This window comes from Pelecanus crispus, chromosome 4 (genome assembly GCF_030463565.1).
Source record: "Pelecanus crispus isolate bPelCri1 chromosome 4, bPelCri1.pri, whole genome shotgun sequence".
NCBI classification, from domain to species: Eukaryota; Metazoa; Chordata; class Aves; order Pelecaniformes; family Pelecanidae; genus Pelecanus; species Pelecanus crispus.
In genome coordinates this window covers 28967347-28991421 of record NC_134646.1, presented here as the reverse complement: position 1 = coordinate 28991421, position 24075 = coordinate 28967347, and the positions used below count along the sequence as shown (strand labels likewise).

General features: G+C 39.7%; 1 protein-coding gene across 1 annotated transcript in view; it reads right to left on the bottom strand.

The window, feature by feature from the left end:
• Positions 1–23770, bottom strand: part of DKK2 (dickkopf Wnt signaling pathway inhibitor 2) — a 40914-nt gene extending 17144 nt beyond the window's left edge. Inside the window, exon 1 of the mRNA XM_009483710.1 lies at positions 23557–23770. Within this exon, the coding sequence (XP_009481985.1) occupies positions 23557–23770 (214 nt within the window). The remainder of the gene's footprint in view (positions 1–23556) is intronic.
• Between the last annotated feature and the right edge of the window lie 305 nt (positions 23771–24075).

Here is a 24075-nt window from a genome sequence, read left to right as displayed (position 1 = left end):
TCAAGAAAGACTTTTGAAAAGTTCAAAAGAAAAGCAGTGAACTGTTGTTTTAATGAGGCTCCATTAGGCAGAGCTCTCTTCATGACTCTCCCAGATCATTGTTTTCATTAGCAAGCTACATGAATAACAGCAAAGCTATTTGTACAGTGCTCGTTGCTCGGGTGCAGGCTCCCTCTCTGCCAGAGTGCTGTCTTTTAGATGTTCAATCCAGCATTGCTGTTATCTGCTCTGTGAGAAAAAAACCTGATGCAAATGAATGGAAGTTTTGCGGCTGGCCAACAAAGGGGCTTTCCCAGCCAAAATCAGAACAAAGGTTTTAATTTATTTAGGAAATCAAAAGGCTAAAAAGGCATGATCTTGCAATCTCTCCCTAATGCGAGTAGTCCTCGCTGTGATATATAATCCCATCATTTTGCTGGGCTTCACAATGGATTTATTTATTAAAGACTTAGCACATGCGTAAAGATTTGAAGGGCAGGTCATCAACACATGACAGCATAAAAATATTATGCAATGTAAATTGTGTGTTAGTTGGAAGCATTCACTTTAAGTTATTTTAGAGCAACTTGGACAAATTCTTGAAAAGAGGCATACAAACAGTCTGGTTTATTCACAGAAAAGCTAAGACTCTTGTGTCAATTTTTCTGAAACACCACATGCACTCATCTATGCACAATGTCATGGTCTGACAATGCCCTCAAAAATCCATTTTGTACATCTGAAATGAAACTCTTTCAAAGCTTAACTAGACTAACCAAGCATATAAATATTTAAAGTCATTAGACACATTTGCAAATCTAAAAATACTTTAAAAACCATTACTGCATTCAGAAAAAGCAGCTGTAGAGCACTCCATAAATCTACTTTTCTGCTTACTCTGAGCAAAACCTCTTCCACTTTCAGACTTAAGGCTCCAGTTCAGCACTACAGAACAAACACATCCGAGAGAATAAACCAGACTACTTTTTGATCCAAAGCCTTTCTCCATTGGTAATTATGGCTAAGACAGCGCTTACATTTAGGCTGCTCCATACAGCCACCAAACCTACTCTAGAAAATGTCCTAAGCACCTACAAAGCGTCCAGTACACGGATGGCCCCATTGATTCTGATGGGATTACTGACTGAAGGTGTTGCCTAAATGAGGGAATATAGGAGCTCTGTACTTTGAATATCAGACTGCTTATGGCAAAATAAAAGAGACCTGCAGGTTTGTAGTCAAGCACAGCTGAGCATGGTGGTGGATCTCTACCATCTACTGTCAGCTCTAACTTCAGTGCACAGTCTTGCTCCTCCGCAGGTCCTTGCTGGGTGCCTTCCCACGGATCATACAGGAAGTATGGACTAAACCTTTTAGTTCTCCAGATTCTGCCTAAGTTTTATCCAAAAAAAGGGGCCTAAAATGACTGGTAAAACTTTTACCATTGTTTGGGAGGAGTTAAAGCTATCCTTGTCCCCCAGCCTGGTGCCTGCCACTAAGGGAGCTCTGGAGCTGCTCCAGAGCAGAGTGCTAGGGCACAAAGCTGCAGGCATAGGGCTTGCACTGGCAGGCGGCACCTCCTGAGCATGCATACAGCAAACACTGCTAATAACACCTCATTTCCCCAACAGCGCACAGCTGTAAGTAAAGTACAGTGACCCTTCCTTTGCTGCCTTTGAATTAACTGCTAAAATTCAGGAACTAACACACTTCAGCAAGCAAACGTTATTTCAAAAAACCCCACCACTTTTTACTGAAGGGTTTGCAAGAAGCAGTACTACTGAAAGGCTACCAACAGTCTGATGCGGACTCTTGGAGGAGAATCACCAAGCAGCACAAACAGGAAAAAACTTTAAAAAAAAAAAAATTATGTTTTTTTTTTTTTATAACAGACTTGGGAATAACATATTGGCAAAAAAAAACACTACAAAAAGTGCTAAGAAGCAGATCTGGGTACCACTTAGAGACTGGTCTGCATCCTTAACCAGGACTAGTGACATTCATGAGCCAGGCTATCACAGATTCTATATGAATTCTACGTTCAGGATTTCAAGAGGAGACATACTAATGCTTTCATGCTTCAAAAATGTACGTCCTACCCATACCACATGCACATGCTAAAACCTATACAGAGATGCACTGATTATTTCATTTTTAAAATTCCTTCACTTATCTAGATATATGTCACATGAATGTATGGCAGAGATACAACATGGGACCGTGCTGGCATATAGCAAATCATAACAGAATATAGCAAACAACTACATAATTTGCAAGTATTTTTATAATAATGTTATATATGATTTTATTCTACTGAGAGGCAGCAGAGGAACCTCAGTTACTGACAAGACCTGCATTGTTCTAAGCAAAGTGGAAATAGGAATTCCAGTGTAAATGCCAGAAGGGTTCAAATCTAGCTCTGTAGTGGATTTACAAAGAACTGAATGAGGTCCAAAGTCTTTTAGGATATGTCAACAAATCAAATTGAAAACACAGCTATTCCAACAAGGGATCTGTATGTACTTACATACTGCATATGTATATGTAATAATACTGGCATACCTGCCATGTAAGAATTTGGTTTAGTTAACGTAGTTAGGAAACTCTTCATTTAAGTTTTATTTGCTTCTCCCTTTTGAAAACAGCTTACTATTTTCTTTTTTTCTTTTATGGGCCACCAAATTACATGTGACCAAGTGTACCTATTTAGTGAAAATGGGTTCCATTAGTATGTAATCTTATCCTTGCATTGTTTTCTTCTGAAGAAAAATAATGGAGAACAGGTGGTGATGCTTAGCATCAGGCTCCTGTTTCTAGAATTACAATCTACTGGGAGCCACCAGCAATCTCTGAAAGCTGTCATAAGCGCTCAGGAACTAGTATGATCCAGAGCACACTCAATACATTAAAGCGTCTTTTTGAAAATTTAAGTAGGTGTGACAGGAGAAAACTGGCTGAATGGTGCAGGGATTCTAACGTGTCCCTGCAAAGGGTCGCGATTTCCTTCTGCATCCCACAATAAATAACTCAAGCTGGCTTCCATTTCCACAGCAGAAATTAGACATTTAAAAAATGCAAATAGGTACCATATGCACTATAAACCTTTCTGGTTTAGCGTTCAAATGTAGCCGCATTCACGTTGTTGAAAAATATGGGATTTCAATTCTCCTAGAAGAATATTAAAAAGCTGTTCCTTTACACTTATTTATTCTTTTCTCAGTGCCACAAGAAACCAGCAGTGTTGATAAATATCTCCTTGATGTAGTTTGAAAATCTGATGTCACACCACACAAATAGTTTTACCCAGTGAGTCACAACATCACATGTCAAATGGACATTTCCTTATTTTATCATCCCATCCTTACCTTACCACGTAGGAAGTTGTTTAGAAATAATTCTATATAACCAACAACTGTGTTTCCCAATGTGTTCTCATGATGAATGTGAGACAGAAACAACACCAGCTAACAGACCTAATACAAGCAGCCAAGCATTATAGCCATGTTTTAAAACTTAGCTCCAAAGCTGAGGAGTAGGACAAAGACAACACATATTTGCATGGGCAATTTCAACTGACACAATTTTACAAAAACAGACATTGAAGGCTGGCTGACACCCCTAACTACTATTCTGTGTCAGATACGCCAAGACACACACTTAGATGAGGAAACAGTTAATGAAAGTTTGTTTTGTGGCATTGTAGTTCAAGAACAATAGAAATTAAAAGAAGATAAAGTTATTTGCAGCGCCAGATTTTCTGTTGGTGGAAATTGGCAATCTCCCACCAATTTCCTCAGGAATATGTCAAGTTGCACCAAGCAGTTAAATTCTACTTCACATTCCCTATTTCTTGCATAGCTATACGAGAGCAATGATACCTTTGTTATTACTGTGGTTATATCTTTTGGGATACCTTAGTCAAAGTCAAAGTGGTCCCTGCAAGTTGAAATCAGTTGACACTAGGCTAACTTCAACGGGCTTTGGGGCAGAGTATATATATTTTAGCCATCTTCAGTCTCACCTGTATTAGCATGCCTCTAAAACAGGAGGCAGTGTGATGAGCTGCAATTCTATAGAAATCATATGCTGATTCAACAGTGCTCAGGAAATTCTTTTAGTGTTTCTGGTTTTCCTCAAAGTCTTACTGCAGAGAGAATGCCCTGTTCTCCAATGAGTCCCATGTAAGTATCCCTCCACTTGAAGCCCTGTCACTACGACAAAAGAAAATTAAAAGGTGCCCATTGCTTTGAAGATAGTACAGAACGAACTCCACCTTACAGAAGCAAGACAAGCCCAGCCCACAAAACTGGGGGAGATGGCAAGACAAAAGTATTATGGGAAAGAGGATGGCAAATATCAGTTTTTCTCCTTGGCGTCATGCTAACAACAAAGTGCTTCCAAGATGAAAAGCCCAACTGTTGTCACAGGGTTTTTTTTAACATAAGGAACAGTAGTTTTTGTGCTACAAAACCTCTTAATTAGTCTTTCCACCTGAAATCAGGTTGCTGAAGTAAGGGATTATGTTAAATTGTCCCATCAGATCCTTCTAGAACCAGCTGGTTTCTGAATTTCCTTAATACGGTAAATATCTCCCTCCATTTATCACTTCTCTTAATCCAGCTAAAGCAACTGAAATCTCTTTTAGCATGTGCATCACCAGCAAAATTCTTGATTAAAAGAATTTTGGTGATGAGTGAAACAGAAAAAGTGCACAGCCTGATCCCAGGAAAGGTTTCATCTCCAACAGATAAAATCATCCTCATCCCGTTTGTGAACTGACCAAATGTAAACACTGGAAAACAATACACATGAAAGCACATTACACCATCTTTAAAGAAACCTGTATAACAGTAATTTTAGTTTAATTCCAAACTTCAAACTTATCTTCAAAAGGTATTTAGAAAAGGAAATTTGCTATGCTTTGAGCAGTGAATAAGACTGAATAATGAGTCGTGAATAATTTAGTTTTGAAGAGTTCTAATTTCTAGAAGTTTTTTTCCCCCTAACAAGAACTGAAGTGTTTGTGTCTTTATCAAAACTTCGCAAGAAAATGTTATTTTATGACATTTCTCCTTTTCCTGGTACTAGAGATTGCAAAAGCAGGTCTAATAACATCAAAGTATTGGTAAAAAACAGAAAATAAATTATAACTTTCCTGCTTAATCCACATACCACAAATAGTCTTAGTGTATATACACATATGTGTGCAGATATATGTCAGATATAATGTAAAAGATAATATACAGGTCCAAATTAGGGTATGCTATTACAGTGAGAAAGCCAGAGACATTCTCCTTACTATACCATCCCTAAAATTACGTCATTGGCTAAAATCCTGAAAGGATTTTAAAGGTAGAAATGCTTTAGTTAACCTTCTGAAAGTCTTTCTGCATAGCTTGACCAATCACTTGCTAAGTTGACTGCAGCACAAATTCACCTTAGCCTGGAGCACAAAGGTTTTGGAATTAGCTCTTACAAATACCACAGACTTACAAGTATTGTATTGCTGAAATGTCCTTTCAATTCAGAGGACTTGTACAGGTGGAATAAAATCAGTGCAATTCAGGGAGAATGACGTTTTCCAAGTTATAATAGCTTAGATTTTTCTTTTCAGAAAAAGAACCTTGGATTTCAAATATGCATGGCTGCTTGAAGAGGCAGCAGAGTTATAACACTGCATTTTAATAGGATAACTGGCCATTAAGTCCCTACACTACTTTACTTTCCTCCGTGCTTGGATAACATACTACTACTACTACTAAACTTAGCTCCATGGTAGAAGTGAATTCTTTCCCTTGTGAAAGGAGAATATAAAGGCAATAATGATGAATTTAACTAAGGAACAACCATGTTAGAACAAGAGATAAACAGGGAACGGAATGCTTGATTTTCCTGAAAGTCTCATTTTGTGCTCTACTTTTGTTGCCTTCTGGACATAGTAATTTTACCATCTTTCTTCAAAGAACAGAAACCTTCATTTTCAAAATGTGTTGCCAGATTAATCTGTCCTGAATTGTATCATTCTGAACTAGCTGGGAGATGGTACATATACATGAATTGTATATACTACATGAGGGATAGCGTTCACGGTACCATGATTTCAACAGTTTGCTGATAAATAAACTGTTTACTTTTTGCCCAGATTGCACTTCTCCATAAGCAGAACATTAGTACCTTGTGGCAACACACTGTGTAGACAAACTGCATTGCCCTGCATTTGACACAGTTGTTCACCCTTCTCAGTTTGTAAAATCTGGATCCAATTTTCAAATGAAAGATCACTTTGCTGAACATTTATTTTTCCTGTGGAATTACTTTACCAATGTTTGGTGAATAGGCTCTTTTCAACCTTGGGGGTTATTTATTTAGATTTTTATTCTCTTCAAAATGTTGGTGGAAAATGTTTGTCTGCTGGAGGGGCACCACATGCTTCTGATCTGAAGGTTGACTGACTTCTACTGCCTAAAAAGCAAAGAGTCAGCAAGTATGAATACAGACAGGAGGTTAAATGATCGTTAAGTATCTAAATGAACTGGGAATTACAGCCCCAGTTTCAGAAGTCTGTTAGATGAATTGAGTTCCAGTCTAATTCAGAGTCCTGGGAACTTAGATTTCTATACACTCAAGAGTTTACTAAACTGAACTGTATAATATCGCAAAGAGATGGATGAGCAAGCTTGAAAGCCGAGAAGGATGGAAAATGAATGCAGCAGTAACCTGCCGATTCAAGAGCAAATGCAGGTTCCCAAAGCAAATACTTTTCCTATCCGCAATAAATTGTGATAGTCTGCTTAGAATCTGTACAAATTGTGAATACAGCACATTTTTTTCATTGAAGGATTAAAAAGAAAAAAGCAGCTTTTTATTCCAAGAATTTTTATGGGAAAATGGAGCAGTCCCAGTGAAATTTTGCAGTTTCCATTACATTTTTTTTCTGCTTCCTCTTAAGCACTAAGTTCTGATGTTTCCAGGAATTCTGGAGCCAGAATATTTTGTCAAAAAATGGAGTTCCAAAAGTAGAAAATATGTTAGGTATGCATCTTTTAAAAACAAATATTTCTAAGGCAAGTTTAGAAAAACTACTGGTTAAAGGAATATTGATTTAAGCTATCATTTTCAGCCTGTGTACTTCGTATTAAACTTTATGACATTTAACACCTCTCTGTATTAATTTCATCTGTATCTTTATTCTCTGAAAATACTCTACTTCCCATTGTGTAAATGTTTGGATTTAAGTTATTATCTTCCAAATGTTTTGAGTTCCTTAAAATATCATATAGGTGTTTCAGAGGGCAGCATTTCCACATGATGGGGAAATTCAGATGGCATACAATGACAAACTTTTGGAATCAATGCCGTAAAAGTTTAGCATAACTGATGACTCAGCAGACCAAACATTAGACTAAAAATTATAGGCTTCCGCTCATGGGTGAGTCAAAGGAGGGGTTTAAAAATTTTTTTTTAATACTAACAATATTCATTAAATCAGAGCTGGTAACTGGAGACTGCAGCTAGGGGGAGCAGCGGAGGGAACACAATATTTTTAGACTGTGCAAATTCCCACTTTTGTGTGATGCAGAGGGAGATCTGGTGAAAGTGGGGAAAGACACCCCCCCAGCACTTGTAACACCATGACTTTTATTTAGGCTCCCTAAAATCTCTGGTCAAATAGATTTGAAAGATAAAGTAAGAGACCCTCGGGTTTGACTGTAATCCTGAGTTGCTCTTTCCCCTCTGCTGTCTGTATCTATTTGTAGATGGAGCCAACCAACCCTGTACTTCCCTGGCGTGAGAGTAGTTTCCATCAAAACTGTAGCAACTTTGGAAACCTCAGACTTTTCAGAAAACTGTAAGGCCATTCTAACATCAGAAATTATAAATATAATTTGCACTAGTAAAGTGTTGTATTAATGCATCACTGAAATACAGAGTATATTTAAAGGAGAAAAATGTCACTTTTCCCGAGTTGCGTATTTGCATCAGCTTAGAAAACACTTCACCAAGAGGCGGGAGGAAGTATTGACTGCTTCTGTCATGAGTTCATGAGGAAGTGACACTCTGCTGTCGGGTCCAGGTTTGCTGGCCTTGTCTAAGGCAAACTCTGCCTTCAAAGACAACTGTGTATACAGAAGGGCTGAGAGATCTAAGCAGAAAAAAGAAGGTGGATCCTGAAGGCAAATTTAAGTCAATTCACTGAGTTATACAGAATTTAGCATAGAAGCTCACTACAAAATTACAGGATGTATTTATGAAGTTTCTATAAAGTATGAAGATACTCAGCCCTATGTTTAATGATAATTTGGGAGGGAAGAATTTATTCATGAACACAAAAGAGCTTGAGGAAGCAACAAAAGAAAGAAAAAAGAGTTCCCCAAACCAAAAACCTTCATTCCGAGTGATGAATGACTTGAAAATCTGACCGTTTTGTGAGAGTATTTACTTCCATAGCTGACTAAATGGTAGCAAAATTCTTTGAAAAGTCTCTCCCAACTTGTGCGTGCTACATACTTTGTAAATCTGTCCTAAGCCTCTTTGTCTATTTCTTCGTTTTTCCATTTCCTTTTCATTATAGTCATGTTTTCCATTTGCTGCAGCAATCTCTTTGGAATATTTAGCACGTAGTCTAGAAGTCTGTCTGGATAACAAACCCAAACTGAAGTTTGTGGGACTATTCACGCTGATTTCAATAGGCATTGGAGAGGATATGAAAATCAGTGCCCACTGTCATAAACCCAAAGGTCGAGTCCAGTAAAGTATGTAAATATATGCCTGACAAATATTTATATATGCACATCCTAAGTGAGATAAACAAGACAATATGAATGCTTACTTTGAACCACATATGCTTAAGTTTCCTGATAAATTGAGGTAACAAGCTGGGTTATTTATGATACTGATAAAATATAAATTGATGTTGATTTATTCTGTTGATAAAAATAATAAGTTATTGATAAACTACAGAAGTACATAATGTATCACAGCAAAGTGGTCAGGCCAGTGTCCCGCTAGTTGCAAATACTCCAAGGAGTAAGAAAATAGGCAAGTACAGAAGGATTTCTCCCAGCTACATTCTCCCAGCTTCAGCCAACAGCAGCTTAGACACATCTGAAGCTGGAAGTTTTAGCACTGTGTTTGGTACCTATCAGTGCAATAAGAAAAAGTAATTCCTGGCTGTCTGATAATTTCACACTGTCTGCTCTTGGCTCTTCTTCTAGGGCAAATACTGAGTGATTGCTCCCCACTCACCTTTTCCTCACCCTACATTATTTTATATCACTCTGTCCTGTTCTCCCATGGGCATCCCTTTTCCAAACTGGGGCATTGCGTCCTGTTTCATTTCTCCTTTGCTAAAGCAGTTCTGCTGCTCTGATCATCCCTGCTGTCCTCCTCCCCCATCTAATCTTGACTGCTTCTATATCCTTTTAACAGTTATGCAGCACCATGAACTTAGAAGTAGTGTAAAAATGCCCTCTGTTTTGTTCTCCATTCCTGATATTCTGCTTGGGGTTTTTTTAATATTTAATTTTTATCTCTGCTGCTGCTTCCCCATTACTGATAGCTAAAGTGACTCTAATTTACAAGTTATCACTGTATCTGCCTAACTGCCATCACATTATGTCATGTACATTGCTTTATACCTATAGAAATGGAATTTTACCTGCAGGTTTTATTTCTCAGATGCTCAGCACACTGACATTTACTGCAACTCTTTGTGGTCCATTTAAGTTCTTACTGTTCTGAATACATTTCATTAAAACCTTCTGTGCCTCACTAGTCCCCCGTTTTCCAGACAATTTACCAATAAGTGGAACAGCATCAATCTCTAAAAGGTTTGTGTGAAGCTTTGTTTAGAGCCTCCCTGCTTTGTAAAAGCTGGCTATTTAGTCCTGCTTGTTTTTTCCTGTCTACTGATCTATTAGTTACACTAATCAGTTATGAAATGGGTTATCCCTTGGCAATTCAGTTTCTTCAAAGTTTTTGTACTTGAGCTACAGCTCCGTTTACACAAGTATTTGAATAGCAGCGGTAAATTACTTGCCAGAAATGGTGTCGTTTGATTTTGATCTGTCATTAGCTTGGTAAAAGAGTGGCATTTTGAAATATTAACCTTAATATTATCTTTACAAATACAATTAAGGCTGAGTATTAAAAGAGAGTGTTTTGTGAGGCAGGCTGGAAGGAAGCAGGAAGCCTCAGCCTCGCACATGTTATCAAGGACAGGAGAGCATTTGAGGTTTTTTGTTCTGGAAAATATTCAGGTGAAACATACTGTGAAAATAAACTTTAGAAGAAGCAAATGTTCACAAAATGTCTTCTAGTAGCTACCGTTTAAATTAATTTCCTGCCAATAGAGTCATTTAGGACAGAAGGGGATCGAAAGTAAAAGCAGTGTGAAATTTTCCTAACAAGTGGTCAAAGCATACAAGCACAAAGACTTCCAATGAAGTCAACAGCACCAGGAGCAGCAGAGCTCCCTGTCCTGCGGTAACACAGACATGTGTTGTATTACCGACAGTGCACGAACTGTGTTCCTGGCTGATCATGTCTGCTCATGCTATTTCAGCAGCATGGATCACCCTGGCTGAAATTCAACCCTGCATCACCTAAGCAGCCCTTCGAGTTGGTATCTCACAGAAACTAGTCTGCCCTTGAGTCAACAGGTAGAATGCAAAGTTAAAGTGCTACATAGCAAAAGTCTTGCATTAAAAAAAAAACCCCAAAAAACAACAAACCCAAAAAACCCAAACGCACCCCCACCCCCCAACACAAACTCTACAACTTGAGACCCAAATACTGACCAATAGCCAGCAGGAGCTCTGGAGGTCAAACCAGGGAAAGAGAGGAAATCAAATCCAGAAACTGAGTGTCAGTCTCTGTTGTGCAATCTGTTTTCACAGAATCAGCTAAATCTGAATTAGTGAATTCCACTTCAGCTTTTGCTCTACCGCCACTGTATCCACAGTATCTGGGAAATGACTTAGGCACATCTCTGGAGAACAGCATGGGTCCAGTGCTTCCAAAAGGCCAAAGTCAATACGTTCATGTGTCAGATATATGTGCCAGGGTAGCCATCCCAGCTGCACAGCACATGATGTGTCAACTGCTTTACATAGGGTGGGTCAGGAAGAGGCTCATTAAAAAGAAACGCTACAGCTCTGCTTGCAACATCTCTGCATCCTTGTCCAGTTTTACCATGAAAAAACTACACTGCTTTAAGAAAAGGGTTACTCTGGATGGGGACCAAAACCTGTACAGAAAGGCCAGAGGAACTGTGTCTGGTACGTTAGATAGAGATCCATCACCTAACTTTCATATCATTATTTCATCATTGAAGGGACAATGTAAATTATTCCGATTTATCTTTTTCTGTAATAATAATTATAACAAATTATTCTGATGACCAAATTCTGACTCTCTTACATAGGTGAGGAAAGACAAGAGAGCTCCTTCTCGCTGAGCATGCTTTGCAGCAAGGGAGTCTCAGATGGATTATTTCCTCTGAGCTGAATTTCTCTCCTGTGTGGAAAAGGCCATGACCCTGCTCCCTTAAAGGCATGCAGAACCTAATTCTCACTGAAAACATTCCGGGACTTAGGTACATAAATACCCTTCAAATTCGTCCTATCTATAAACAAGGCCTAACCTTTGAGATGGCTTTCTGCGCAGAAGTGCATTGCACCTCTTGGATAAGATGGGCAATGAGACAACACATTTTGCAGAGTAAGGAGCCAAAGTGTGACATTTCTTGGCAGCATGAGCTTGCATCTGTGGCCACATTTTTTTGGTGCATCTGCTGGGAAACAGTGCTGGAGGGGAGTGAGTTACATCACTTCTTTGGGTACTGAATTGTCGCCACCATTGCGGATGTTCCCCTTGGTGGACCTGAAAGCTGTTCCTGAACAAGTGAAGATATCATCATGTGGCTGTTATAGAATATAACAGGTACTGTCTCATTTTCCCCATCCTTGACCCTTCCATTCTGACACTTTAGCTGTAAAATAGGCTTCGGTCCCACCAAATTCAAGAGTGACAACTGCACCCCAGACCTGGAACTCATACACTGCTGTCGTACCTGTTCATACAACATACACACTGGTTTCTGCTCATCTCAAACCTTTAAAGCAGAGTTAAGACATTGTTATAGCAGAGTTAACAGTGTTATCCTACTCTTCAACTGTTTGTTCCTATTGGAGGGGGATTTTGTGGATAACTCAGTGAGACAAGAGTCTGAAAGTGGATAACCCCCTCCAGCGTTGAATGGTATCTCGGCTAGCTGGGCCTGTCTGCGGTACATGCCTGTTCAGAAAAATGAAAGATTTTCACAGTGCTAATCCCTGTTACACAGACAATCTGCAGCCCATTTGCTATTCCTTTTTGGCTTTATTTTTAACAGGGCCTTAAAACATATTTTTCCTTAAAATGACAACATTCTTTTCTGCCCTCTTTGTTCGTGGGGCTTTGTGCGCTCATAAACAGTTTATGAGTTCCCTTCACACCTGCAGTGCACATGTGTGCTTGTAATAAAGACTCTCTTATCTATCCCTCACTGATAACTTAAGAGGACAGTGTTTAAGAAAAGGCATCATCCTTGCAACTGTGATGAACAGAACCAAACCCAAATCCCAAACCTACAGCAGTGACAGTAAGGTCAGCATGCCTGGGGAAGGCTCATTAGAAATCTGCTTTCCCAGGGACAGAGGGGTGTCTCTAGTTTTGCTCTCTGATATTTAAACCCTCCATAACCTAGTTCATTGAAGTGCACCAATAACAGAAATCCCCACTTGCATTTTAAATTAACATCTTTTGCCTATCAGGCGTCTCCATGCATGAAGACCTTTAAACATTTTACAAATGTTTTCTAAAGAAGCCATCCAAAATCCCTGTCAAGCACAGGGACAAATATGTGCTTCCCAGTTTGGCAAATCAGGAAAGCAAGCAGGGAAAAACTAAACATGAAACTTGGACTTTTAAACTCAAACTTCCAACCACCCAGTAACTGTCCCCCTTCAGTGGTCCAGCCAGCTGTTTCTTCTATACTTCCAGTGAAATCCAAAGATAAAAAAAGCTCTTGCATTTTCAATAGTAATAATAACAATAATGCCTTTTAATTTATAATTTAGCTCTATCTACCACTGTTGTTTAGATAATAATTAAACCAAGATTTTCATATGCATATAGACAAACACGTAAGCTAAGGAAGCCTGAGTTCCTACATCTGAAATCCTTAGAAAATTTTGCACTACTTAGCACGTTTTATATATGTTTGTGCAATACCAAAACGTAGAACCTCCTATTTCCCACATAATAAAAGATGTATCTTCTTTCCCATTCTAGTCACTTCTCTAGAGAAATGAAGGGACAGAGTTTTCCTTATCCTCCCTACTGGCCCCAAGGTTGGAGCAGAGAGGCTGAGTGGAAGGCAAGCAGACCTGCGACTCCTTTCTAGCTGGCAAACCCTGCTCAAAGACATAAGGAAGCAGCCTGTACCATCCCAAGGTTTTGCTCCATCCTTCCTTGACCTCCCTGGGCTCCGTGTTGCTTATTTGTAAAATTGTCCCAAAAATGCTTCCCAATTAGCATAATCTGAGCTATGTTAAAGCTATGCTGCTACTCAGAACTTGCTCAGAAAATACCCCCTGGAGACTGGTTTACACAGTGGGGAGCGGATCAGCACGCATTAGACTGCAGTGCCGTGACTTCTCTTTTCAGCTGCCTCGTGCTGGTTATACTCTGCTTGCGCTGACATCGCTAGCTGGGCCCCGGCACCGAGGTCTCAGTGGAAGGAAAACCCTAAGTTGGCCAAACCACAGGACAGTTTGGGATCAGCAAGACTTTCCCAGACTCTTTCAGCTTAAGCACTGGTACAAAGTCTGAGAGAAATTTCCCTCCGCAGAGAAAACCTTAATCTTCTGGTTAGACACCACCACACACTACAATTTAATACTTAATAAACTGTCGTGAAGCTATAATACAAGTATTCACTTGGTCACTTATCCTTTTAGCAATAAAAACCATTTGGGACTGAAGTTCAGTTGCAATTTGTTGCAGCTGCTGTGGCAAGGACCCCCTCAGAAAGTAATTTCCAGAGGATTCTTCTTGTTAAAAAGCCATTTCCTTGGCGAGGAGTGGGATGTCTGTAAGATAGCAACAGGGACAAAACCAAGCACAGAAGTTTACAAGCATTCCAGAAAAGCATTTTAAAAACCCTGTATTTATTCAAACAATTACAAAAAACATTTTATGCAGCTAAGTGGTTTAGCCCCTCCACCAAAATATAAAGTAGACTTTTAAGCCTAACAGACAGATAGACAGTTTTCCTCATGACCCCTAAGACAACACATGATGCAGCATCAACACTTGGCTCCACCTTGAAGAAGGTGTGGAGAGAGGATGGTAACCTCCTGGTTTCCCAGTCTTTCCACAGCTCCCAGGATTTCCATTCTTCAATTCTGACCCACACCCACTCTCTCTCCCCACCACAGGAGTTAGTTGAACTGCTTGGTTATGAATAATATACATTGCAAATTTAGCTTTGCTGGGCATAACAGGAACTGAGAAGGTCTGGAAGAACAACTTTGCTGGGCAATCCCATAGTGTTCAGCTCACACATTATTGCATGTGGTTGGTTATGTGGGTCAGATGGTATCATTATTATTACCTGAGTGGATGACAAACTGAAATTTAAGAATGACAAGTCTGGTAAAATTTTCGGGCTATGCTAAATATGTGAAACAGTCTTCATGTTTACTTGTTGGCTCCCATCATCCCAGGTAGTTAATGAGATAAACCCCCCACAAAGAGAAGACTAATGATGCTAGGTTGTTTATCTCTGTAAACGCTCATGAATTTATAATCAGATAACACACACCAGCCATGCCACCTTCTCTATCCTGCCAAACAGTCACCCTGTTCCCTGATGCAAAGACAGGGTAGTAGCCAGCTTTTTCTTCCCTTCTGCTCATTCCATTATAGTTATCCCTTCATGTTACTCACCATATGGTCTCTCTCTATGTCAAAGCTATATGTTAACTATTTAATCACAATTTGTAACTCTTTCTTTGGTAAGGAATGCCATGGTCCTGTCTACCTCTGAAAGAGGAAATGGCCATTTGACATCTCCTCTCTCCTTCCCTCCTGCCTGAAGAATGACAGGAGAGATGATATTTGCAAAAGAAAGTAGGTATCCACCCAGTACTCCTCCTACCAAAGAGGAGAAGTAGGAGACTCCCAGCTCAGTCTCTGTGTCCTGGACAACCTAATGCCCCACAAGGTAGAGAGAAACACAAACTTTTCTTTTTTAAGATAAAAAGCAGGATCCTGAGCCTCCCAGGAAATTCACAATGAACTAGATGAGAGGCAGGCTCTGCTTTCTCATTTTCAAGCCAAAAGAGAAGAAACAAAGAAACACGGCAAGTTCTGCAAACTGTATTAGCCCTGCCAGGTCAGGCCAACAGAAGCTTCATTTGGCCATTTTTCACTCAGCTGCTACTGAAGACACACTGCAAAGAGAAACTGTCTGCCAAGCCCAAGGCTCCCTAACACCATCTCTTGCTTGCAGCTCTATGTCATATTGGACAGAGGTTGTTCTCCTTTTAAACCCATGCTCTATAAAACCCCACCCTGAACAGAGACCATACAAGCCAAAGCACCTCTGTGTTATACTCCACATGAACACACCCACGGTAAGAAAATCAGGGAAAGCACTCAGGCACACCAGTAAATCTAGCTGTAAGAGCAGGTGGCAGGTGGAGTATTCCTTAGAACTTGCAGCAATGGGAAGCCCAAAATAAATAGATTTTCAATATGTTTTTCAATATATTTTCAGTAGTGACTTCGGAAAACAACTTAAGCTATTTGAGATGGGACCCAAGACCCAATTAAACACAGGACCTAGATTGCTACAGCTTCTTTTGAGTTGCCATGAATACCTGACACTGGCCATCCAGAGTACCATGGCTGTACTTCATGAAATGCTAGAGTTTTGCTGGAAAAAAACAAAAACAAACAAAACAAAACAAACAAACAAAAAACCCAAAAACCCCCACCAAACCAAAAGGAAGGGAGAAAGCCATATGAAAGTAAAAAGGTTAAATACAAGATGGTAGCACATCTGTCAGTACCTTTTTTTTTTTTTTTTGACATAGTCTAAATCTTTCTGATACCTCTGAAAATGAATTGAACTAAGTTAACGCCAACCAGATTAGTTAGGCTTAGCATTTTGCATTTTTGTTAGTGGTTTTACATACAGTTCTCTCCCCCGCTTCCAAAGACCTTGCTTTACAGCAAAATGTCCAGCTTTAGGATCTTTGCAGGCTGTCAAGAAGTGCACCATTTTCTGTAGGAACACGTGGCAAAAGATACAATTGTGGAAACTACCTTGCTCTGTGCAAAAGGGAAAACAAAGGAGCTTTTCTCCCATCAGATGCATTACTTTCCCTGATGCTGTTCTAGTTAAGAATGAGATTCCAAGAATAAAAGTTTCCTGCTGCAACATAAACATATTCTGTTTGCAGTTCCTTTTAAGAGATCTCCGCTTTAGGCATTTCAGACTTTCAGGGAAGAGATCACACCGACAGCAAGTCACTGCTTCACTCAACGCAAGCTGCCAAAACACGTAGAACTGAACCCTGTCCTCTCTTTCACTGGACCGATAAATATGCTTTTAAAAGCATGCACAGCCTGGTTCACACTTACATGATGCACAGAGAATGAGGCAGAGGGCTTACAGAGTGAAGCAACACCTCATTCCCGAGCATGTGCAGAACAGTCCACCTTCGCTTACTGCTAAAAATGCTAAACCAGTGCCATTTGCACTACATATGTGCAACATGCATGTCTCCAAGATTCATTACTGTGCATATGAAAATTCAATCATATCAAAGCTTAGCTTTAAGAAAGTCCCAAGGGGCTGAACAGTGTGCTTATGTGCTTTGAGGGGGGAAAAAACAACTCTGAAACTTTTTTTGCTTTTTTGTAGCATTGCCCTGGTCCTTCCTTTAGTGAGAACAAAACAGCTGCTATAATGAGCGAACCCCACATTCCCACTGTTTGTTTATAGCCATTCATTTTCATAACTCAAGTTCTGCTTGTGTGAACACAAATGTATAAATCATGGATGGATTTAGGGCCGATCCCAAGAAAACTGTAACCAAGATGAACAAAATTTGTAATTTTATTTGAAAACTGCTGTGCTTTGGTCATTTAGTATGACCATATGTATCCTTTTATGCCATCTCTCTCTCTCTCTAACGCTACTTTCTGTAGCTCGTTCTAGAGCAAAGGATTCTGCAATGAACTTGGAAGTACCACAAATTTCCTATTGTCACATTTCACTGCAATTTGAAAATTGCTCTGTGTTCATTAAATTTTCCATTAAAATATATCTGCCCTTCAATCAGAAAGGGCAAAATTGTACTGAAGAAAAGTGACAGTTTGGGGACACATACAGTCATTGCACATCCTACACTTGGTCAAAAAAGAAGAGATGAATGTTCATGTTCTCTAATGAAAAGAAAGACTTTTGCATGCAAAATAAATTTTTAAAAAGTAACAAAACAAACCTTCTGATCTTCTTCACTTTTGTATAGCATTTCACATCCATGGATATGAAGCTTATAGAAGCTGGTTTCAACCTAAAGTTACCAGAAACACAGCCTAGAACATAGCGCTGAAAGACAAGGATTTCCAAAGAATTATCCTCAGTTCTCTCAAAAAAACCCAAAAACCAACCAAACAAAAAAACCCAAAACCAACCAACCAACCAAAAAACCACAACAAAAAAATCCCCACCCACACCTCTAAATAAACTTGGAGTTTTACTAATGCAGGAAAAGCAGAGAGGCACCATCTGGTTTACTTCGCCATCTGTAGCATCATACAAACTTGAGCTCCTCAAATCTATCATAAATGTCTAACTGCAGTGCCAATACTGACCCAAAGCTCCCCAGCACTGGAGCAGAACACGGTGACAAGCCGCGTGCCAACAACAGGCCAAATGGGGTCTGCTGGCTCCATGTCTGGCCCACTGTGCCCTGACTCTTGCCAGCCACGACCAGTGTGGGCATGTGCAGGTAACATGAGCTTGGCAGGGACTTCTGCAAGCCCAAGCAGGAAGGGAAGGTCTCTGCTTTGAAGGTGTTCTCCAAATTAGCATTTTTACATATATATAAAACTTGTTTGGATATACTTAAAAAAATTCTCAGATAGACAAATCCTGAAGAGGAAAGCAATACTTGAAAAACAAACAGAAGCAGGAGCTTCATGGGACTCCTCCTTTGCAGAGTTAAATTCCTCCTAAACAGTATTTCCAGGGTGAGGCATTTGTAAGTACAGCTGTAAAAGGACCAGAGGCTCAACTGACAAACCATGAGATATGAAGTGCTTGCAAGATACATCCGGTGTTGAGATAATTAAAATCAAAATTAAACTTGTGCTATATTTGCATCTGCGAAGCATCAGTTAATGAAACATAATGAGTTAATCAGACTCATTTTTCTGAGAGCAAAATGTAATCATGCTTCATCATCTTTTGTGTTGTCCTTAGACTCTGACAAACTTTCCAGACAGCAACTAACTCTTCCTAAGTATTTGCACACTCAATAACACGTCAGAACCCTGGAAGTTTTCTAGGCATTGTTGCAACATTAATAGGAAATATTTGTAGTAAAGGTACTTTATAGGAGGTTTTGCTCTATATTAAGAAGTCAGATAATGATAACAAATTGAAGGGGACACCAAGCATGACCCAGGAAGGAGATAATACTCTGCATCCCATTTTTACAATCAAGAGACAAGCCACTCAGCTATTTAGCAAGACTGCTGCCAGTAAACCAGTATGTCTCCCAGATTCCTAACAGCAAACAGCAAGAGCAAAGAACACATTCTCTAGTGACCTCTGCAGATTTAGCAAGTCTGTTTTTTTTTTAATTAAAAAAAAAAAAAAAAGCTGTTGCTGGATGTAATTTCTAGGTATTGTAATTAATTTATTTTTAATCCCATGGAGAAATAGTTTATGCTGTCTTGGTTATTAGCTATTCAAGATATTGTGGTTACATTTTTGGTGTCTTTGGTACATTTTATTGTAACATTCGCAGGGCACTGCAGTCAATTACTACATCTCATGCTGTTTTACTTGCTACAAAGCATCATCCAAGCATTTTCTAGCAAGTCCTTGTGGGTAACTACGTCCTGTTCAAGAAACACATGTATGTCCATGCGCTGATAGGTATGAGATCAGTGTCAACTTAGCCATTTGGATTAATGCCTTTTTGGTTTGGCTTCTGTGGTCTCAAGCCTCTTAGCTCAAGCTGTGCTAGAGTTTAAAAAAAAAAAAAAAAAATTAAACCGAGTACATTTGGAATACAAAGGCTTAGCTGGTATTGGTCTACTGTGCCTCTGAAGTGTTAAAACTTGTCCCAGCTTTTCACTTACTCTTCTCTCCCTTTCTGCAGACCTCATTATCTCTTATTCAACCCCACAGTTGTGCCAGTCCCCTCTCTTGGCCATCCCAGTTCTTCCCTTCATTGCTGCTGTTCCCGTCGTGCGCATGGGGGAAATGGGAGGGATAGTCCCAGTAGGAAGCACAAACCCAACCAGCTACGCAGTAGCAAAGGGAATGAGACACACAACTTGCTGGGGAAAAGAGCTGAAAGAACAGCTTTTGGCCAGGACTTGGAAAGGGCAGAAGATAATAGCAACCTATAAAGAAGGAAAATGGCTGGAAATAAAGTTTGGTAGGTCTCAGCCTACCCGATCATTAAAGGCAGAAGGGCATGAAGGAGTGCAAACACCAGCACTGACAGAGGGGACAAGCCTCAGAGGAGAGAGGGGACTATAACCCAGAGGCAAGAAGACAAAAAGATGGCAAAGTGAATTAAAGATGCTACAGAGCCATCATCCAGGAATCTATGGAATGGCTATGCCTTTCAATCACAGCTACAATACGGGATTTTTCCTTTCAAGTTGCATCCCTATAGTTGAGCGAGAGCACTCACACAATGGAAACGGTATCTAACATGCAGAAAAATTAATCCACCATCGTTGCTAATCTGGCCTTTTTAATTTATGACTCCATTCACTGTATCGTATTTATTTAGAGAGATGATATGTCCGGAACAATTTCCTGGAGAGGCTACAGCACTGAGGTGTTAGCTGTTCCTAGAAGCCATTTCTCTAAATCAAGTTTTGAAAGCAAATTGATGGCAGACAGTATATAGCAGTGACCCCCCAAAAACTAATGTACTCTAACATGTACTGTACGGTCATATTTCTGAGCATATTTTTCCCTTGTGCACATGCTGTAGATACTTTCCGATTCCCTGTGAAGTTGGGAATACATTAACAGTTTGCAGAAAGGGGAAAACAGGAGTCACAGTGAAGAACAGTGAAGACTCTGAAATCTCACCAATTTAGCATGTCAGTGCTTCTCATTCTCTGCTGATCCAAGGCAGTAAAGGGAATAGGAACAGAAAATAAATAATATTCCTCAGAAAGACATAAAACCGTAAGTCTTACTAAAATCCACATTTGCCCCGCCAGTCCCTCCGGCAAGCCGGATCAGCTTGCTTTGCTCATGTGAGTATTTCCATTAATTTGAACTGGAACTTTGCCTAACAAAGGAGTGCGGGATCTTCCCTTTCTGGGCAGAAACATTGTAACTACCAGCTGAAATACATCAACGCTCCAGATAAGCAATGAACTATTGTATCTGCTGATTTATTGCTGATTAAAAACTCCCAAGTTGCTCCTAGTCCTGAGAATTAACATAATTGAAAATGTTACATTAACATATTAAAGAAATGTTCTGAAAGTATATTAGTCTACCAAGCTGAATAAGTAAATAGGTTGCTGGCTGATGGTCCTTTCGTCAGTTTTGGTGAGACTTCTCTGATTTCCACTATGTGTATCTGCAGAGAGTTGAATGCACAGCTCAGAGCTGTCACAACTGCAACAGCAAAATTCTATTAGTTTTCCTTTAAGCTGCATATCGTTGGTCCTTACTAAAACTATTTCCTAGTTGTAAACAAGACACTCAACTCACCATTTAATATTACCAAGATATAAAAGGCACTGCTGCTTTTAACACATTATAAATTCCACTAATGCAACAGACTGTTTTAGAAAGAAAAGCATAGGCCTGTTCTTTCAGCAAATGACATGCAAGACTCCAGCACAAAGTCCCATAATCTAAACAAATCAAGTACTAACCTAATAAGAGGGTACTTAAAAAAAAATTATGAAAATGTCATGGCTTAATTGGTTGAGATATGTGACACCACTGTTAAAAAACACAGCGGCTTACCAACTCTGCAACTGGAAGTATCGCCAAAGATAAAGCACTATCACAAAAGGAACTACTTTTTTTTTTTCTTTCTTTCTTTTTTCTTTTTTTTTTCTTTTTCCTTTTCTTCTTCTTAGTGTAATTACATGTTAATTGTGTTGCTTCAGGCAGATGGCTGAAAGTAACATCTACAGTTATTGGTAGCAAATCTGAGTCATTTTCACCCACTACATCAGCTTGAGACGGTGCAGGAGCTGGGGACCAAGTCCAAAGGAGAGAGGGTGAAATCAGCACCGACAGCCCTTGACGGGAGGTCGGGCTTTGCTCCCTGGGAGCCGAAGTCACTGATTCTTCAGGGGTCTTTGCTTGCGCTACAAACAGGACATCTTAAACGTGTGTGCCACCTCTTGCACCATTACAGATACTTACAGTGTTGTCTCTGACTTGAAGTGTACCTTGTGAGTTCATGCCAGTAACTAGAAGTCCCCAGCAAAGAATCCCGGCTAGCAAGTAAGGGGCAAATCTTGCAAATGCAACCAGTGGGCAGTGCAACTCGTTTTCCAGGAACTGGGTGAATTATAATCAATTGTTTTCAACATTGTGCTGAATGCACATTGAAGTATCAAGGATGTTGTACATAGGGAAAGGTGGCAAGACTTCCCCAAAAGGCAAAAATTATATATCGTGTTTGGGGCTGTACAGCGCAGCCCCACAAGTATGTGCACTGAAACTCATGAGACTGAGGTAACAATCAGTGGGAAAATGGGTCCTATACACTGACATTTTGTGAATACATGGAAAACAAAAGAAAACCCAAGGAGAACATATAAGAAAGCATATCATGCTCCTGTATTTCCTCAAGGTGATTTAACATAGTAATTACTACAATGTGCACTAGGAAAAAGCACAGTACTTTAGTAATATGAAACTTCAGCACAGCATCTGTTACTAAACTTTGCTCAGAGGTAAGGAGAGGCGACCAAATTCTGGGTAAATTGTAAAACAATTGAGTAGCTAGGGAAAGAAAACTTGGAGGAGTTTAAAAACAAATTTCTCACACGCAAAAACCAAAACTACCACCACTGTTATTACGCCGGCACACAAAACCAAATGATAACATCCAATTATTAGAAAGCTGATGTGTAACACTTTAGCAAATTCAGTGGATTTCCTGAATTTGCAGCTTCTCTGCTGCTTTAAGGAAAATGTAGGCAAGATGCAGACCCTTCAGGCATTGAGTATTTTGCCTTTTTAGTGCTGAATGTTGGCAGCTCCCTTGCTGCTACAGTTTGTTGCTTATGAAAAGCAGCTGTATTTGGAGGTCCTAGTAATACCCAATAGTATCAAATCTATACTTTCTGAAGAAGTCTACCTCCTTCAACACGACAATGTGCAACATCCATAACATCCAAGTTGAGACTTGATCGGGAAGTAGAGGACTGATGGCTTAAAATGCTGCTTTATAGTTTACCACAAAGACAGTTGAACGAAGATCATTTTCTATCAGACTTCCAAGTTTCCAAGCGGGGTGGAGAGGAAAGGAGACTGCATAAGCAAGCCAGGGTCTTTTTTTCATAAAGTTTCTATAACCTTTTCTTTCTTCCTTATACTCAAACATCATATTCAAGGCTGTTACTCCCTGCTTATCTCAGCTGGACATAACCAAACAAAACTTCCACAACCACTGGAGCGTATTCTGGACAAGAAACCTAGAATTTATTTTCTGTCAGATTAAGCAAATGAACGTGCATTAAACTACACCACTGGGACAGTGTGCTTTTTTATTCTCACCATGGAGAAAGACATCAGAGATCAACTTGCTAGGTATGATTTTTTAAAACCAAGTTTATTTCACCGCTGTAACACAGTTTTCACTTCATGCTCAAATTTTCCTCATCTATTCAAATTCAATTCATTTAGTGTCTGAGAGTTAACAAGAAATTTCTTCCTTTACTTCTAGCAGCCTTTTGAAAGAGTCAAACACAGAAATGCTCAAGATTTTTTTTAGATTACTCTTTCTTCCATCAGTTATTAATCCTACAGAGAAAAATGAAAGGTTTAAAACATTCCACCTCCCACTTGCACAGCTCTTAACACCAGTTATGAGATGATATTGTCCCAGACAACCCCGATGAAGCAAATTAACTAATTTGACACAGTAAAGCTTTGAAAACAATGTGAGGGGAGGTCTAGCAATTATTTGCATATAGCACGCAGACGGACAGACACTTGAGCAATGAAGCGATGTCCTACCTCTCCTTGCCGGTGATAGTGCTTGGGAGGTTTTCCCATCTGCTTTAGCATTTTGCCCTTCTTACTGCTAGCAAGCGTCAGTCCCTGGTGGATGCCTGCAGATCTGTTGGTTGCCTGAGTTGGAGCCTCCCCCATCAGGGTGGACTTGATGGAGTTCACCTTGGAGCTGGAGCTGTCTAGCTGGGAGCTCTCCACGATCAGGACCGCGGCTAGTAAGAGGAGACAGCAGGAGCACTTATTCCACATCAGCACGATCATCTCCCCTCCCCCCAAAAGGACTATCTTTTTTTTTTTTCTTTCTTTCTTTCTTTTTTTAAGGCAAAGAAAACAAAAGAGAGGGGGGAAAAAAGAGTTTTTAAAAGTATCTCCCAAAGTTGTTAACAAAGCAATGGATTTCAATGCCACACACTCAAGGAACTGCTGTTCTGGGAGACACGGGAGAAAAAGAATTAAAAAAAAAGAATCCCCTAGGTAAAAAACGTGTCAAGTCTATAGGCACTGAGCAACTATCGGGTCTGTGAAGTGATGGCTGTGTCCTCCGGGTCCTCGAGAAGTCCAAGCAA